Source organism: Prenolepis imparis, unplaced genomic scaffold (assembly GCF_030444845.1).
Source record: "Prenolepis imparis isolate NDT839.2.m4 unplaced genomic scaffold, iyPreImpa1.0 SCAF_7, whole genome shotgun sequence".
NCBI lineage: Eukaryota > Metazoa > Arthropoda > Insecta > Hymenoptera > Formicidae > Prenolepis > Prenolepis imparis.
In genome coordinates, this window is record NW_028141165.1 from 15,015,562 (window position 1) to 15,030,373 (window position 14,812).

At 32.5% G+C, this 14,812-nt stretch overlaps 4 protein-coding genes across 11 annotated transcripts; 2 read left to right on the forward strand and 2 right to left on the reverse strand.

The window, feature by feature from the left end:
• The first annotated feature begins 507 nt into the window (after positions 1 to 507).
• LOC145938487 (tRNA pseudouridine(38/39) synthase) lies at positions 508 to 3,912 on the forward strand. The gene is made up of 6 exons (XM_083042162.1): positions 508 to 722; positions 1,036 to 1,169; positions 1,231 to 1,796; positions 1,894 to 2,185; positions 2,274 to 2,410; positions 3,208 to 3,912. Exons 1-6 carry the CDS (start codon positions 579 to 581, stop codon positions 3,279 to 3,281), a joined length of 1,347 nt encoding a protein of 448 aa, XP_082898288.1. The 5' UTR covers positions 508 to 578; the 3' UTR covers positions 3,282 to 3,912.
• LOC145938488 (protein phosphatase inhibitor 2) lies at positions 2,587 to 5,517 on the reverse strand. 2 transcript variants are annotated; one of them, XM_083042163.1, is made up of 4 exons: positions 5,238 to 5,517; positions 4,449 to 4,622; positions 4,229 to 4,308; positions 2,587 to 4,140 (listed from the first exon to the last, which is right to left on the reverse strand). In XM_083042163.1, the coding sequence occupies exons 1-4, from the start codon at positions 5,315 to 5,317 to the stop codon at positions 3,923 to 3,925; spliced, it is 552 nt and encodes a 183-aa protein (XP_082898289.1). In that variant the 5' UTR covers positions 5,318 to 5,517; the 3' UTR covers positions 2,587 to 3,922. The 2 variants fall into 2 exon arrangements, with proteins under 2 accessions (XP_082898289.1, XP_082898290.1); XM_083042164.1 differs by having other exon boundaries at positions 3,730 to 4,140; positions 4,449 to 4,619; positions 5,238 to 5,510.
• Positions 5,518 to 7,144: 1,627 nt separating this feature from the next.
• Clpp (Caseinolytic protease proteolytic subunit) lies at positions 7,145 to 9,495 on the forward strand. 5 transcript variants are annotated; one of them, XM_083042119.1, is made up of 5 exons: positions 7,145 to 7,445; positions 8,202 to 8,274; positions 8,386 to 8,520; positions 8,733 to 9,123; positions 9,201 to 9,495. In XM_083042119.1, exons 2-5 carry the CDS (start codon positions 8,227 to 8,229, stop codon positions 9,344 to 9,346), a joined length of 720 nt encoding a protein of 239 aa, XP_082898245.1. In that variant the 5' UTR covers positions 7,145 to 7,445; positions 8,202 to 8,226; the 3' UTR covers positions 9,347 to 9,495. The 5 variants fall into 5 exon arrangements, with proteins under 5 accessions (XP_082898245.1, XP_082898241.1, XP_082898244.1 ...); XM_083042115.1 differs by lacking the exon at positions 7,145 to 7,445 and adding an exon at positions 7,512 to 7,750 and having other exon boundaries at positions 8,131 to 8,274; XM_083042118.1 differs by lacking the exon at positions 7,145 to 7,445 and adding an exon at positions 7,515 to 7,750.
• Positions 9,496 to 10,396: 901 nt separating this feature from the next.
• On the reverse strand, positions 10,397 to 13,051 carry Lft (Limb expression 1 family member lowfat). Of its 3 annotated transcripts, none has more exons than XM_083042113.1 (4): positions 12,582 to 13,051; positions 11,481 to 11,663; positions 11,006 to 11,352; positions 10,397 to 10,857 (listed from the first exon to the last, which is right to left on the reverse strand). In XM_083042113.1, the coding sequence occupies exons 2-4, from the start codon at positions 11,635 to 11,637 to the stop codon at positions 10,453 to 10,455; spliced, it is 909 nt and encodes a 302-aa protein (XP_082898239.1). In that variant the 5' UTR covers positions 11,638 to 11,663; positions 12,582 to 13,051; the 3' UTR covers positions 10,397 to 10,452. The 3 variants fall into 3 exon arrangements, with proteins under 3 accessions (XP_082898239.1, XP_082898238.1, XP_082898240.1); XM_083042112.1 differs by having other exon boundaries at positions 12,694 to 13,049; XM_083042114.1 differs by having other exon boundaries at positions 11,024 to 11,352; positions 12,694 to 13,047.
• Positions 13,052 to 14,812: the final 1,761 nt, after the last annotated feature.

Below are 14,812 nucleotides of genomic sequence, written 5' to 3' on the forward strand. Positions count from 1 at the left end.
AAAAAACGTACCACTATGCTTAATAATAATAGATATATTTATTAAACACTGCTCTTGTTTCCTATCTATTTTTCATCGTTGTAGCCATTGCAGCCATATTGAATTATGTCAGAAACAAAAAATCATGAGTTTTTTCTTACAAAATATATCAAAATAATTTTTTTTTAATGCAACTATTCGTGTTCGAGAGAGAGAGAGAGAGAGAGAGATAACATGAATAAATTAAGAAAAAATACATCGCGCGCGAAAATATCCTCTTCTTAATTCGTGAATTAATAAATAGTTGTAAATTTTGATCGTTTCGATTGAAGTAAAAGTCTTAGCATATATATTGTTATAATTAATATTCATATTTATGCAAATAAATACTTAAAATTTTTTAAAAATCTTTTGCGGGTGATTTGTTTATCCTAGATACTTTACTGATACCGCGTTTGCCTTACGCGCATGCGTAAAGCCCGGCTCGAACAACACGTTGCCATTGGCTAGAAAACGTCCAATGATATCGCGCGTGTATTGCGCATAACCTTTATTTGACAAGTGCAACATTTATTTTGAAGGCGTAATTTCACCAACCGATGATAATAACTCCAAAAAAAGCACATTTATTTCTTACAAGAATATTTCGATATTATCAAAAAGATACGATTATGGCAAAAGTTATGAAACGTGCTAATACGAATAAATGCACGAGAGAACAACTGGAACAATTTGACAAATCGGTAGGATTGTAAATATAAATATATGACATATATATACATATCATACATATATATATATATATATTTCTGATTATATGTATGTGTATGGTGTATTCTGTGTTTTAACATGTTTATATATATTTATTTATACGTATTTATTTATTTATTTATTCATTACATATTTATTTATACATGTACATATATATTTACACATATTTATTTATACATATTTATAATGTTTATTTATATTTATTCATATTAATTTATAAATATTTATAATGCTATGATTTATACTGTATGCATATGGACAATTTTACATTTTATGGATTTACAGGAATTAATCGACAAAATATTACAATTAGAAGCTCACAATGAGCAACTCAGAGCATTAATCACAAAAACTACAGATTTTAAGTCGGAAAAGAAAGAGATGCCTGATAGAGTAAAAAAGTCATTTGATTTCTCACGGTATGTGTATCATTTTTTTACTATATTTTTAAAAAATAATATCTTGTGAATTTAATCACAGATACCATAAAAGGCACATTCTCTTAAAATTCTATTATCTTGGGTGGGACTATCATGGCTTCACTGTACAAGAAGATAACAATGACACTATTGAGCATCATTTGTTCAATGCTTTGTTAAAAAGTTGTTGCATAGAATCTCGTGAAAGTGCAAACTACCATCGATGTGGACGAACCGATAAAGGTGTCAGTTCATTCTCTCAAGTGATTTCATTAGACATTCGCAGTAGATTGGAACCAGAAAATCAAAATAATTTGTCGGAGGAATTGCCCTATTGTAAAATATTAAATAGATTATTACCAAAAAATATAAGATGTATAGCATGGTGTCCAGTCTCGTCGAATTTCTCTGCAAGATTTGACTGCAAATACAGGACATATAAGTACTTTTTCCCAAAGAGCAATTTAGATATAGATGCCATGGATAAATCTGTTAAGTACGCCATAGGAGATCATGACTTCCGTAATATTTGTAAAATGGATGTAGCCAATGGTGTAATTAACTTCAAGAGAACTATAATTGATGCAAAAGTATCCATGAGCAATCAAAATACAGAAAAAGTTACAGGTAATTTTTTAATTTTTTCGGCTGCTATGAGCTATCACAATACATATAATAAATTTTTATTTTGATATAAATATTAAATGTTTTTTTTATTTTGAAGGCTATGATATGTGTGAATTAGAAATCACAAGTCAAGCTTTCCTCTGGCATCAAATACGTTGCTTAATGGGTATCTTGCTACTGGTTGGACAAAGAAAAGAAAAGCCTGAAATAATTTTGAACCTTTTAAATATTGAAACTTGTCCACAGAAGCCACAGTATAATATGGCTCATGAAGTACCATTGAATCTCTGGTATTGCGATTATGAAGATGTAGAATGGTTTATTGATAAAAATGAGTTAATAAATACTATCAAGACATTACAACAAGATTGGGCTCTCAATACTATAAAGTATATTTATTGAAAAAAAAAAAGAAATAATCTATATAATTGTACATAATCAATTTCATAATCAAATTTCTTTTTTCTTTAAATGCAGATCTACAATGATTAAGAATATGTTAACAAAGTTAGAAAATTTGATCAGTTGTGCAAGTACTAATTTTCAAAGCGATTGCCTTCTTCTTGGAGTAAGATCGAAAGTATATCAGCCACTAATGAAACGAGAAATGTGTGGTTAGTATGCATAATTAATTTCAGATCAAAATTAAATTTATTGGTAAAGTCGAGACTTTATTTCAAATTCGTCCTTTTTAAACTCAGCTGTCCGTTGTTTGAAAATGTTTTATTATCGTATTACTTATCTACAATATGAACTATGTTTCTTAAATTCGAGACAATATGCCTACAAATACTATTCAAAATTTATTAATATATTTTATTCCATTATATATGTATATATATATAATACAGACATTCAAAATTTTGATAATCAGATATACTTAATTCTTTGTTTTTTTTATATATATTAAACATGTCACATTTTTATGTATTCTATACTTTTTTTTTTTTTTTTTTTTAATTTTTTTATGCATTTTATCAACAGTATACAATTTACTAAATTAAGCCTGTCCAAGTTTTGGCTCATGAGTAAAATACTTTCCCTCTTTACTCTGCTAAAAAAAATCTTAATAAGACATAGAAAATAAAAAAAAAGAAAATTAATCCAAATCATTATATAGTTCGTTGTATCCGTGCGTTGTAATCAGTTTGGGCAAATTGATTGAAAAAATAATAATAGCACAAATGATTGAACAATACAGAATAAAGTATAGGAGAAAAAATATATAATAGAATGTATATAAAAATAAAAGAGAAACTTGAATATACATATAAATTCGAATAAACTTGGACAGGCCTAAATTAAATAGTCCATTTAATTGGTAATTACATTACACAAATTGATAATTTTATTACATGTGTGTGTGTGTGTGTGTCTATGTGTATAATCTATACTCAATTTTTTTTTACAGAGAGTTTGGAAAATAAAATCAAGCATTATGAAAAAAAACGAAAGTTCGAGGTCACATATTCGAATGTTACATAGCATATGCCTATGCTAATCACAGGACTTATATTACACATGTATTCTAACATTTTTAGATACATATATTTCTTATTGTAAAAATTACATATGGCATCTTAAATTTTCGCTATATGTGAGAGCGCTTTGTTCAGCCTTATTGTTCGTCGAATTTTGATACAGTAAATCCCTCTGCAAATTTTTCCAAAGATATTAAATTTTACAAGAATATTGTTAAAACCAACTCTGTAAAGTAACGAAAGATAGGCCTGTAATAATATGCGAGACGAGCAAAGCTTTTACATATCGCAATCTAAGTAAGTTTAGACGGACATTAAGCGCGACAAGTGCTGTGTTTATTAATATTTTTTGAGTTAAATTAGTAACTAAAAAATTTACGATTATATAATATTACTATTATTTTATCTGTAATCTTGAAAAAATCTAATATAGATTATTCTATAAACATTCAGGTTTTTAAAATGTTTATTTACAGAGGGTGAAGCTGTTAAATGTATATACATGATTAAAATGTGAAATTTAGTTTGGGCATTCAAATGTATAACAAACACTTTAATCGCAATAGCATTCAATGACAAGATCATTGCCACGAAATTATAATTGTGGACGATTTAAAAATAAAATTATTAATCAATGGTTTTCGTTTATTTTTTTTCATTTCTACCACAGGACGGCATGCATTTGAAGCGGGTGTCAAAATCACTTTCTTCCTCTGACGAATTTTCTTCATTATTTTTACCTTCCCCATTTTCATCCTCGTCTTCTTCTAATTCATCTTGCTCTAAAAGTCGCCTTGCCATTTGTACGGCATGCCATTCTCGATAATGACCCTTTCTCTTTGCCTCGAAAACTCTCCTCCTTTCTAAAATTAAATACATTAAGCATTTAGCAAAGAACACACTTTTTATATCTGAAAAAATACCCTTATATCTAAGGACATCATCTCCCACCTTTTTCTTCAGGAGTTTCTTCCTCCTCTTCCTCTTCGCTAGATTCTTCGAAAATTTTGGGTTTGCTACTTCCAGCTAATCTGAGTTTTCATAAGCACAAAATTAATATAAATTTTAATATCTTTACATTAGAGTTTTATAGTTTACCAATATGTAATCAGTCATATATTGTGTATTATAAACTGAAATGGTGTAATATATAAATATTATATCTACTCACTTTGCTGCGATAGTGCTAGCATCTAATTGATCGAATTCATGTTCATTTTGGAGGCCTTCAAAGTTGTATGGAGTTTTTGGTTCTTCGATCTTCATATGACCGTAATCCTTGTCAGCAGGATGAAGAGTAGCGATAATATTCATTTCGTCCCATGTTGTTTCTTTATTTGGTCTACTGATTAATTAACGTAAAGTATTTAAAAAAGAAAAGTCAAATAATGCTTTTCATTATGTCTAAAAATAGAATCTGTTATCACATAATATGACTTAATTTATGACTCTTGCAAATATTCGAAAATTATTTTTGCAGTTTTTCATCTCTCCTTAGATAATGATACCAAAAATATTTTTTTTTATTTATTCTATGATAAAAAGAGGATACAAATCTTTTTGGAAAGAAGAAAAACTTTTCGAGAATCTGAACAAATGTGTGTAATTTCAAGAGAGATATTCAATAAGAAATTATTAATATATATGTAGAAATTATGATATAAAAAATATCTATATATAAGAATTTATATATTATACATTTCGAATCAAATATATATATATATATATATATATATACACACACACGACGCGCGCGTTGTGTGTGTGTGTGTGTGTGTGTACAGAAATAATTTTTGCGATTATGTTTATCTATTTCTCATTTCACGAATTTATGAAAGCGCGCGATCGCCCTTAAAAAACTCTTGTCAAATGAGTCTAATAAAGACGAACCGGAATGAGATACGAAAATAAGCATGCATCTCTATTGTTATGCATTGAGATTCTCAATTAACGCATTCACCTAGGCGCCTCTGGATTATCAAAACTGCTGGACGTCTTCAGGATTCCCTTGGAAGGCCGTTTTGACAGGTTCTCTGCCATTATAAGATCGGGCGTTATAACAATAACGATATCACTCACGATAATGTCGCGGCTGCATGTTTATTCACGAATTTCGGTCCGGCCGAATTAACCTGTGCTTGGGCGTCCACAATCACTCGTAGAACATGTTCACGCATTCCTCGGTTCAGGGTTCAGGTGTAAGAGGCAATCTCTCTTTTTCTCTCTCTCTCTCTCTTTCTCTCTCTTTCTTTCTCTCTCTCTCTCTACAGCTCGAATCGCGGGATCCAGAGCCGTATCAAGGCAAGCTGTCACCCTTATAAAGGGTGCGATTTCATTATCAATTTGTCGCTAGCGTCTAACTGATCACGTGATCTGATTTGTGACGCTAGCGTCAAGAAGAAAAAGCTTGATTTGTTCAGCTTTCAGAGAACGAAGAACGAGACGCTTGTCATAGGCCGGTATTCATAGTCCGTTCTTATATTTAAGATCGTCTTAAGATCTCGTTCAACCAATCAAGAGATGCTATGCGAGCATTTGATTGGTTAAACGAGATCTTAAGACGATCTTAAATATAAGAACGGACTATGAATACCGGTCATAGTTGTAACTTGGACGCTAGGCTGTTTTCACGCCAGCGTCAACAGACGCTAACGTCAATTTGTTTTTATTGATGCTTGACGCTGAAATCCAGCGTCACAGCGTCAAGTGAAAATGCACCCTTACGCTGGGTCCACAATAGGTGATTTAAGCCCTAAGCCTTAAGAAATTGATCAATCGCAGTCAAGTATGAGGAGAAAACTCGACTGTGATTGGTCAATTTCTTAAGGCTTAGGTGATTTAAGCCCTAAGCCTTAAGAAATTGACCAATCACAGTCGAGTTTTCTCCTCATACTTGACTGCGATTGATCAATTTCTTACAGTGGGTCCACAATAGGTGATTTAAGCCCTAAGCCTTAAGAAATTGACCAATCACAGTCGAGTTTTCTCCTCATACTTGACTGCGATTGATCAATTTCTTAAGGCTTAGGGCTTAAATCACCTATTGTGGACTCACTGTTAAGGCTTAGGGCTTAAATCACCTATTGTGGACCCAGCGTTACGATACGCCATAAAGAAGAAAAAGACAACGAAGGGAAACTCTCTACGCAAAGTTGCGCTGGAAAATTCCGCGATTAGCCTCCATATGTTCTAGGGACTTTAGAGAATGCTCGACTGTGATTCGTCGATTAGCTTACGGCGAGAGGGAGAGAGCGCGTGTCGATATGCGCGCGCGTTCGACTTTAACCACAGTATAACTACATACAGTAGTGACAGTAGCTGTCGGCTCCTTTGATGTAGCCGTGAGTCGATCACGTGACGGTCAGCCATGTTGTAAGTCTTACGGGCGCTTCATTTGAACATTAAGAATCGCGATAACGTCTTACGCAAAGTCTTTTTTAATGTGATAAAGATAATAATGCAAATTATTTTCTGTTTTTAATGTTAGTATATTTTAAAAATGTATTAATAAAATTATAAAACAGTATATAAAACGTGATACATACAGTAGTGACAGTAGCTGTCGGCTCCTTTGATGTAGCCGTGAGTCGATCACGTGACGGTCCGCCATGTTCTTAGCCTTACAGCTAACGCATGCGTAAAAGAAAATTTACTCGCTGATTTTCTAGCACTGTCACTACTGTATGTAGTTATACTGTGCTTTAACCTTCAAGTGGCGCTGCGTCACGTGGTCGCGCGGCGGTCGGAATTCGGCGGCGCGGAGTGGGGGAGAGTGGTGGGGGGGGTGCGCCGTGCGCCGCGCGCGCATCCCCCCACCACTCTCCCCCACTCCGCGCCGCCGAATTCCGACCGCCGCGCGACCACGTGACGCAGCGCCACTTGAAGGTTAAAGTCGAACGCGCGCGCATATCGGTGGCTGATGTTCCATCTACGTATTTTATTACGTCTGTGGGCCGTGTTTTTATTCCTCCTTCCTACTGTTATGGCACGTGAATTTTTCAATCATTTCTATCATTTGAATCATTTGATTGATCAGAGCGAAAGAGATAAGGATTTCTCCATCCCGATATATCGATCAAATATTTGTAGCGTCAGTTTAAGCGTTAATTTAATTTAATCTCATTGTCAGTTGTATATCAAATGCGTTAGTTGCACTTTGTATATACCGGTGAGCGAAGTGAAGTTAACCAGTTACTGTTTGATTTAATTTTAATATAAGGGTGCGATTTCACTATCAATTTGTCGCTAGCGTCTAATTGATCACGTGATCTGATTTGTGACGTTAGCGTCAAGAAGAAAAAGCTTGATTTGTTCAGCTTTCAGAGAACGAAGAACGAGACGCTTGTCATAGTTGTAACTTGGACGCTAGGCTGTTTTCACGCCAGCGTCAACAGACGCTAACGTCAATTTGTTTTTATTGATGCTTGACGCTGAAATCCAGCGTCACAGCGTCAAGTGAAAATGCACCCTAAGGTACATTTTCACATTTATGTTGTAGAGCTCGATGTAAAGCACGGAACTTTTTTTTTTAATGTGAAAAAAGCGCAAAATCTCAACGTGCAATTAGATGTTTCTTAGGAAACTGAAATTAGCGAATTATTGAAATAATTCTGCGCGTTAGAGAGAAAACGTATACTTTGATAGTGTAAAATATAACCTATACCTATACAGAATAAATAATAACAATGAATATCTGATAATAAGAAATAAAATAATGCATAAAAAAGTTTTTTTTTTACATTTGTGTATTGTCTTCCCACAAACCTACGTTCAAATTTTTAAAAATACTTTTACAAGGTTAGGTTAGGTTAGGTTATATTTGACATCGCGCTCTTTGCAATATTTTTTTACAGAAAGCTACAAAAGTGTTTGAATTTAATAAAGATATTGTAATCACCATCGTATTTTGTGAATTTTTTCTTAGGAATATTTTTTTCACATCTACGAAAATGAAGATCTTACGAAGAATGAACAGTTTACTGCAAATTACTGCAAATGTGAGTATATCTTGTTCACATAAAGAAATTTTCAAAAACGAAAATTTATTTTATTAATTTCGTGGAAGTTAACACCAAATAACCTTGTTTCTTTCTTTCTTTTTGTAATAGGCTTATGGACAGAAAATGAGCAGCAGAAATTTAAACTATGTACCTATCGTAGTAGAACAGAGTGGACGTGGTGAACGTGCGTATGACATTTATTCACGTCTTTTAAAGGAGAGAATTATTTGTCTGATGGGTCCAGTACGAGATATAATTTTTTTTATGCATCAAATCTTGGATTTGTTCTTTATCGCTGCACTGATGAACTAGTGCACACTGTTGCAATAAGTTAAAGTGAGACAAATATATTTTGTTTTACTCTAACTTACTGCACTAGTTCACCAGTGCAGCAATAAAGAACAAACCCCTTAATTCACAATCTTTAAACAACCTATTCAGCGTTCTTTTTATAGATTACAGATGATGTATCTTCCGCGGTAATCGCTCAACTCCTTTTCCTGCAATCGGAAAGCAGTAAAAATCCGATTCATTTATACATTAACTCACCTGGTGGTAGTGTAACAGCAGGACTTGGTATATATGATACTATGCAATATGTCCTTCCACCTGTCTCCACATGGTGCGTAGGTCAAGCCTGTTCTATGGCTAGTCTACTTTTGGCCGCTGGAACTAAAGGCATGCGTCATTCTTTACCAAATGCTAGAATCATGACGCATCAACCATCGGGAGGAGTGCAAGGCCAAGCTACAGATATTCAAATCCAAGCTTTAGAAATTCTCAAATTGAAAAAACAGATCAATGAATTATATGTAAAACATACTGGGCAGGAATTGGAAAAAATAGGTACATATATACTTTTCTTTTTTTGTCAATGAGGATTATTTTTGCATGTAATAAAATAATTTTATACTCTTGCGCAGAAAAGGGTATGGAGAGAGATAATTTTATGAGCCCAACACAAGCTAAAGAATTTGGAATAATAGACAAAGTGTTGGCCCATCCTATGCAAGAAGAATCTAGAGCAGCAATTATAAAGGATACAGCAAGTGCAGCGACAAAGTCTTAATATTGTTGGATAGGATACAAGTATACAGGTTCGATTTCGTTGTTGTAACAAGATGCATTAAAAAAAATGTATTTATCAATATTTAATATAATATAAAACTATTTATAAAACAATTATAAACTATATTCTATTCAACTGTGCTTGCAGAAGGGGTATATATTTACCCTTTTTCAAATTTTGGTATATATAAAATATACTAATTTATAACAACAGAGAACATGAATATAGAGATAATATAATCACCTATATTCTTTTTTCTTTCATGTTATATCTTCATAAAGAGACAAGCATAGTACGTTGCTAAAAGCAAGTGTCTATACCTTGCAATATATGAAAAAAACCTATTCACCTTAAAATATAATAAAATGTGTTAAAATTGAAATTTTATAGTTCAATATATAATTATGCAAGTTTAAAAAATTTACAATTTATTATTTTAGTATCCTTATAGATCAATAAAAATCAGTAAATATATTGTTTTCATATATATACCCTGTTTTTCTATAATCATTATCTTAAAATTCTGTTTGTATTAATGTGAATATCACATGCATTTTATATATTTATTAATATTTTAATTTATATCAACTTTTTTTTTTAAATTCCGAATATACACATGATCTTATTCGATCACAAACTCTAATGACAATTTAAAAAACCAAATTCGTACAAAATAATAAACGATAATGGAAGACAAAACCTTGCATCCCGAAATATATACATATAGATAGATTTGACATGTAAATGCGAGTATTTTAATGCGCAGTATATCTTTATAACTTTTAATGATGTGTGTAATATTTGTATATATGTATACTTAATAATCCTATATATCAAAATATCCCATTTAAGATCTATTATCACCAGGAATGCTTTATAAAAAAAAGCTCTACTAAAAGATACGTTTTATAAAAAGGACGGAATAGTTTGTGCCATGTAAAGTTAGAGCCTTAAAAAGGATTGAGTAAAATCGCCCGTATAAAAATCGGTCTTTGTAAAAAAAAAAAAAAACCTCGAGAAATTATTCTTGTTGAAAACTATTATCATCCCTTGCGAAAGACCAGTCTTATGTGTTATTTATTTTAACGACATTTGTATTAGAGAACTCATTGCGGACAGACTTGCGCGTGTGCGAGCATCAGTATATCTTTCTTTTCTTTCGGAAATCTAAGTTCTCGACCCGCTAATCGCGCAGTTTCGAGCTCACGCTCGGCTAAAGCCAATTCCATCGCCACGACTCCGCCACCGCTCTCGTGTTCTCTGGCCACCCAATCTAATGCCATTTGGCTACGCATATCGTCGTCTAATGCCCGATGACTATAATGCGCGACTACTTCCTGCCTACTGCATTGCCTCTCTCTCATAGCTTTTAAGGAGCCGTTCCAATGAAGCAATTGAAAGACTGTCATTAACTCTTGGAACTCCAACATTGTTCTTCCACGATTGCACTCCAACATAAAACGAAACGCACCTATGCCTGTGTTTGGATCTTCTTTCTCGTCGCCACTTCCCTGAAAACATATATGTATGAATAATCATCTCTCTCTTTTATTATAATTTAATATAATAATTTTATAATAATATATAATATTAATTATTTTTATATTTATAATAATATTAAAATTAATATAATAAATAATTTGGGAATATTTTATTTACTTGCACTTGGCTACTGACTACGTTTGATGTTGCTGAAGGTTTCGCAAAACTGGCCCTCGCTTCTGCGACAGCTTTCTCAATAAAATCATCGGTAATTTTTCTCGATGGATGTTCATTGAATACAGAATTCATCAGTGCAATTTTTGCAGCCGATCTGCGCGCTTCCGCCTTTGTGGGACAATTTTGAAAACTTCCAAAACAAGATCCTCCAGGAAGTGTTACGTAACAAATGTAAGGTGGATTAGCACCAGGGACAGACTCATAAATAACTAATGCGCCATTTCTCAATTCTGTACCTCTGGCTTGTTTCATTTGCCAAAATTCTTGCAATGCTTCCACAACATTTACTATATAAAAAAAAACGACAAAGCAAACTGTAGAGTATTATATAGAGGATTATATATAAAATAGCACAGTGCTCTCATATACAGTTATGATAAAATTAAAATATTTCAAAAAGACATTTCAATTATACCTCTGCCATAGCCTTGACTGTGCTTCGCAAAGCTGTTAACAACCGTGTCTACAGCTTCTCTTAAAACTTGCTTAGCACGAGCATCCACCAGTCCATCCGTTACCCCCATGTTTTCAGGAACGCGAGATTTTGTCTTAACTGGCATCATGCCCTGCATCACTCAAAAACTTGCACTCATTTACTCTAGAAGCATATAAAAAAATGTTCCCCTTTAAATATTTATCTCAATAATTTCTACATTACGCTTTCACATGTGCAAGCTCTTTTTCGTGTTAAAATAAATTTTTTTATAGAAAGGATATGAAATAGATATAGTATAAAATAGATTTTGTGTCTGATTGAATACCGCATGGGCCCCAGATCCAAAATCTAACCAATCTTTCAAAAACACAAAACTATTTGAATTGAAGACATAGAATCTGGATCAGCGATAAGAAAAAAATTTGTGGGTTTTATTTAAAAAATTGACTTGGACCTTAATGGGCCTAAATGGGGACATGGACCCAACATTCAATCTAACCATCAGATTGTCACCTTCAAACCTCGAAAACATAATTTTTTCTTGAACTCAATATTTTTAAGATTGTATGCCAAAAAAAATCTACGTTTTATAATAAATTACATAATAATAACTTCAAACAATGTTGGAGACGATTTAGGAAAAAATGACCAAAAACAAAATGTCTAATTTTGAAGCATAGAATCCAAATCTGCAGTAAAAAATGAGTTTTAAAAATTGATTTGGGCCCTATTGGCCGTAAACGAACTCCCAATCTAAAATCAAATAAAATCGTCTATTGGCCTCCTTTGAACCTACAACTTTCGTTTGAAACATTTTTCTCTAAAATGTTCCGTTTAAGATGAGATATTTGAGATCGTCATTTAAATTGGGACACCCTGTATATTTTTATAAAATAAAAGTATTTTTTTTTTTTTTTATAGAAAGGATATAAAAGTTTTACGAAAAATTGCAAAAAACTTTATAAAAATTTATTTAATATATTTGTGAAAAATGGGAATGATATTGAAATGCCAAGTGAGAAAATGGACATGGGAATCGGCAAGGTTGCGAGAGAAAAAGATTATATAGAAAAATATCACCAGTCTTTTATGACAGGCACAATTCGTCCCCGCTGACACTTGAGAATCCGCGATCGGGATGGAATAACATCGCGCCGTCTGTCAAAATTCGCGACGCGTCGCGAATACTCACCGATAGGAATCGGCGAGACGATGCTGTGGGAGATGACACACCTGGTGATGACTCGTCGACGACGAGTGTCGAGGACAGATAATGCCGTGTGACGACGAGAGCGCGGGGACCGCGCGGTCGCATCAGGCGTTCGAAGGAACCCAGGAGGCCCCGGCCAAGGGAGGACCCGGACGCCCAGGAATTCGCGTAAATTACTCGTCAGATCGGGGCACCGCGCCGAGCGCCGCGAGATCAAATTGCAAGACACATATAACGCGTTTAATGGCCCCGGACCGCTGACGATTTCCAGAAAACCAGGGCCGGCTGATTCGTTGTCGGGAACCCCGCGTCGTCGCTCGTTCTCCTTCTACCTAAAAGTCTCGCCTTGTCCAACTAAAAGTATCCGCGGTTTTTCTCTTCCTTTTCGCTAACGGGGACCAGGATCGGACCCATTCGAGACGCGACACCCATATGTGACTCTTACGTTTAAGGATTTATTTTTTAGTTTTTATGTATACGATATGCAATAAAATAAAATTTATTTCTACAAAATTTGCAATATAAAAAGTTATTTGCGTAAAAGATATCGTGCAAAAAAGATCTCATACGGCATATGCAATTCAACAAAGAAACAAAAGTTCGCATTCAAAGAAAGGAAAGGTATATATAATATATAAAATATATAATTGATAAAGAATCGATAATTGATAAAAGAATGAGATTAATTGGTCGCAGCATGATTTGCCAAAAAAAAGCATAAAATATTATTGCACGAGACAGTATTTTCTTAATATAATATATTTTTACTATAGATTCTCTCTCAACGTGCGTATATATACATATATACCGATATCGTATATATCATTATATGTGAAATTTAATTACACTATTAAAATTCTTTTTGTTGCTGGATTGCACTGTGTGAGATCTTTTTGTACGATACCTTATTTATACTTATACGCAAATTTTATATTGAAAATGTTTGTAGAAAATTATTTCATATATTTCACATTATATATACAAAAATATTCTAGATTAGTGTATGTGTGTGCGTGCAAATCGTGTACATGAGAAAATAAAATAAACCTGCAAAAATCAGAGAAGGATAAAATTGACAACTTTTTGCTGCAATTTTTATTTTCCCTATAATTCCTGATGGTTTCTTCTTTTTTTTTAAGCAAGCAATAATAATATACTTATTCGTCATAAAATTAACACACTGTACAAAAACAATGATTAAAACATTTTTGTACAAAGATATATATATATATAAAACACACTTTTTGATTATATACTGTAATTTTTATAGTTTTTATTTATAAAAGACACACGCAAATATATATATACATATATATATATATATATATTAATATTAATAGAGGATGTTAAAAAAATTAGACTGACAAATTTTGAAGAGAAATAGAAAACTTCAAAATAAACATTTTTTTGTTAATACTACTTTTTTGTTTTAATATTACTGGTATATGAAATAAAGATTGTGACTTAAACAATAAAACTAATAACAAAATACAAAAAGAGGTGATGACTCAAAAGTCACAAATCATCATATATATCTCATATCATGTAGTATTAACAAAAAATGTTTATTTTGAAGTCTTCTCTTTTTCCTTTCAAAATTTGTCGGTCTAATTTTTTTACACCCTGTATATAATACACACATGTCAGACATATCGGAGTAACTTGAATAATTTGCGATCTAGACGATTGAAGATTTTTAGAACAGGATTCAACGACAGATGCACCGCATCGTGATTGCTTTTGAAACTTCTTTGAATCTGTAGGTAAAACAGTATTGTTATGATAGGTATAGCACATTTAAAATATCCAGTTTCAACACAGAAATTCATCAAAATATATATTTTGACTTGACAAAATAAAAACAAATAATAAAAAAAAATTACTTTTGTAACAAACGTATGTATTTCGACATTTACAAAATACATTTACAAAATACTTTGTATTTCTATACTTATTTATTAAAAAACTATTCTTTTTTCATTTTGCGCATATATACGAAAATGTAAATAAATATATTCTTTTATTTATGTAACAATTTGTAATTATTCGTAAAATAAAAATTGTTAAAAAAAAAACATTGAAACTTGAAATCTCGAATATA

Coding starts and splice junctions, on each gene's coding strand:
- LOC145938487 (XM_083042162.1), top strand. CDS start 579: ATGATAATAACTCCAAAAAAAGCACATTTATTTCTTACAAGAATATTT. Junction 723..1,035: donor TGGAACAATTTGACAAATCG/GTAGGATTGTAA, acceptor ATGGATTTACAG/GAATTAATCGACAAAATATT. Junction 1,170..1,230: donor AAGTCATTTGATTTCTCACG/GTATGTGTATCA, acceptor ATTTAATCACAG/ATACCATAAAAGGCACATTC.
- LOC145938488 (XM_083042163.1), bottom strand. CDS start 5,317: ATGGCAGAGAACCTGTCAAAACGGCCTTCCAAGGGAATCCTGAAGACG. Junction 4,623..5,237: donor GATAATCCAGAGGCGCCTAG/GTGAATGCGTTA, acceptor TTAATTAATCAG/TAGACCAAATAAAGAAACAA. Junction 4,309..4,448: donor GCTAGCACTATCGCAGCAAA/GTGAGTAGATAT, acceptor ATGAAAACTCAG/ATTAGCTGGAAGTAGCAAAC.
- Clpp (XM_083042115.1), top strand. Junction 8,275..8,385: donor TACTGCAAATTACTGCAAAT/GTGAGTATATCT, acceptor TTTTTGTAATAG/GCTTATGGACAGAAAATGAG. Junction 9,124..9,200: donor GCAGGAATTGGAAAAAATAG/GTACATATATAC, acceptor ACTCTTGCGCAG/AAAAGGGTATGGAGAGAGAT.
- Lft (XM_083042113.1), bottom strand. CDS start 11,637: ATGCAGGGCATGATGCCAGTTAAGACAAAATCTCGCGTTCCTGAAAAC. Junction 11,353..11,480: donor CAGTCAAGGCTATGGCAGAG/GTATAATTGAAA, acceptor TTTTTTATATAG/TAAATGTTGTGGAAGCATTG. Junction 10,858..11,005: donor TAGTCAGTAGCCAAGTGCAA/GTAAATAAAATA, acceptor ATATGTTTTCAG/GGAAGTGGCGACGAGAAAGA.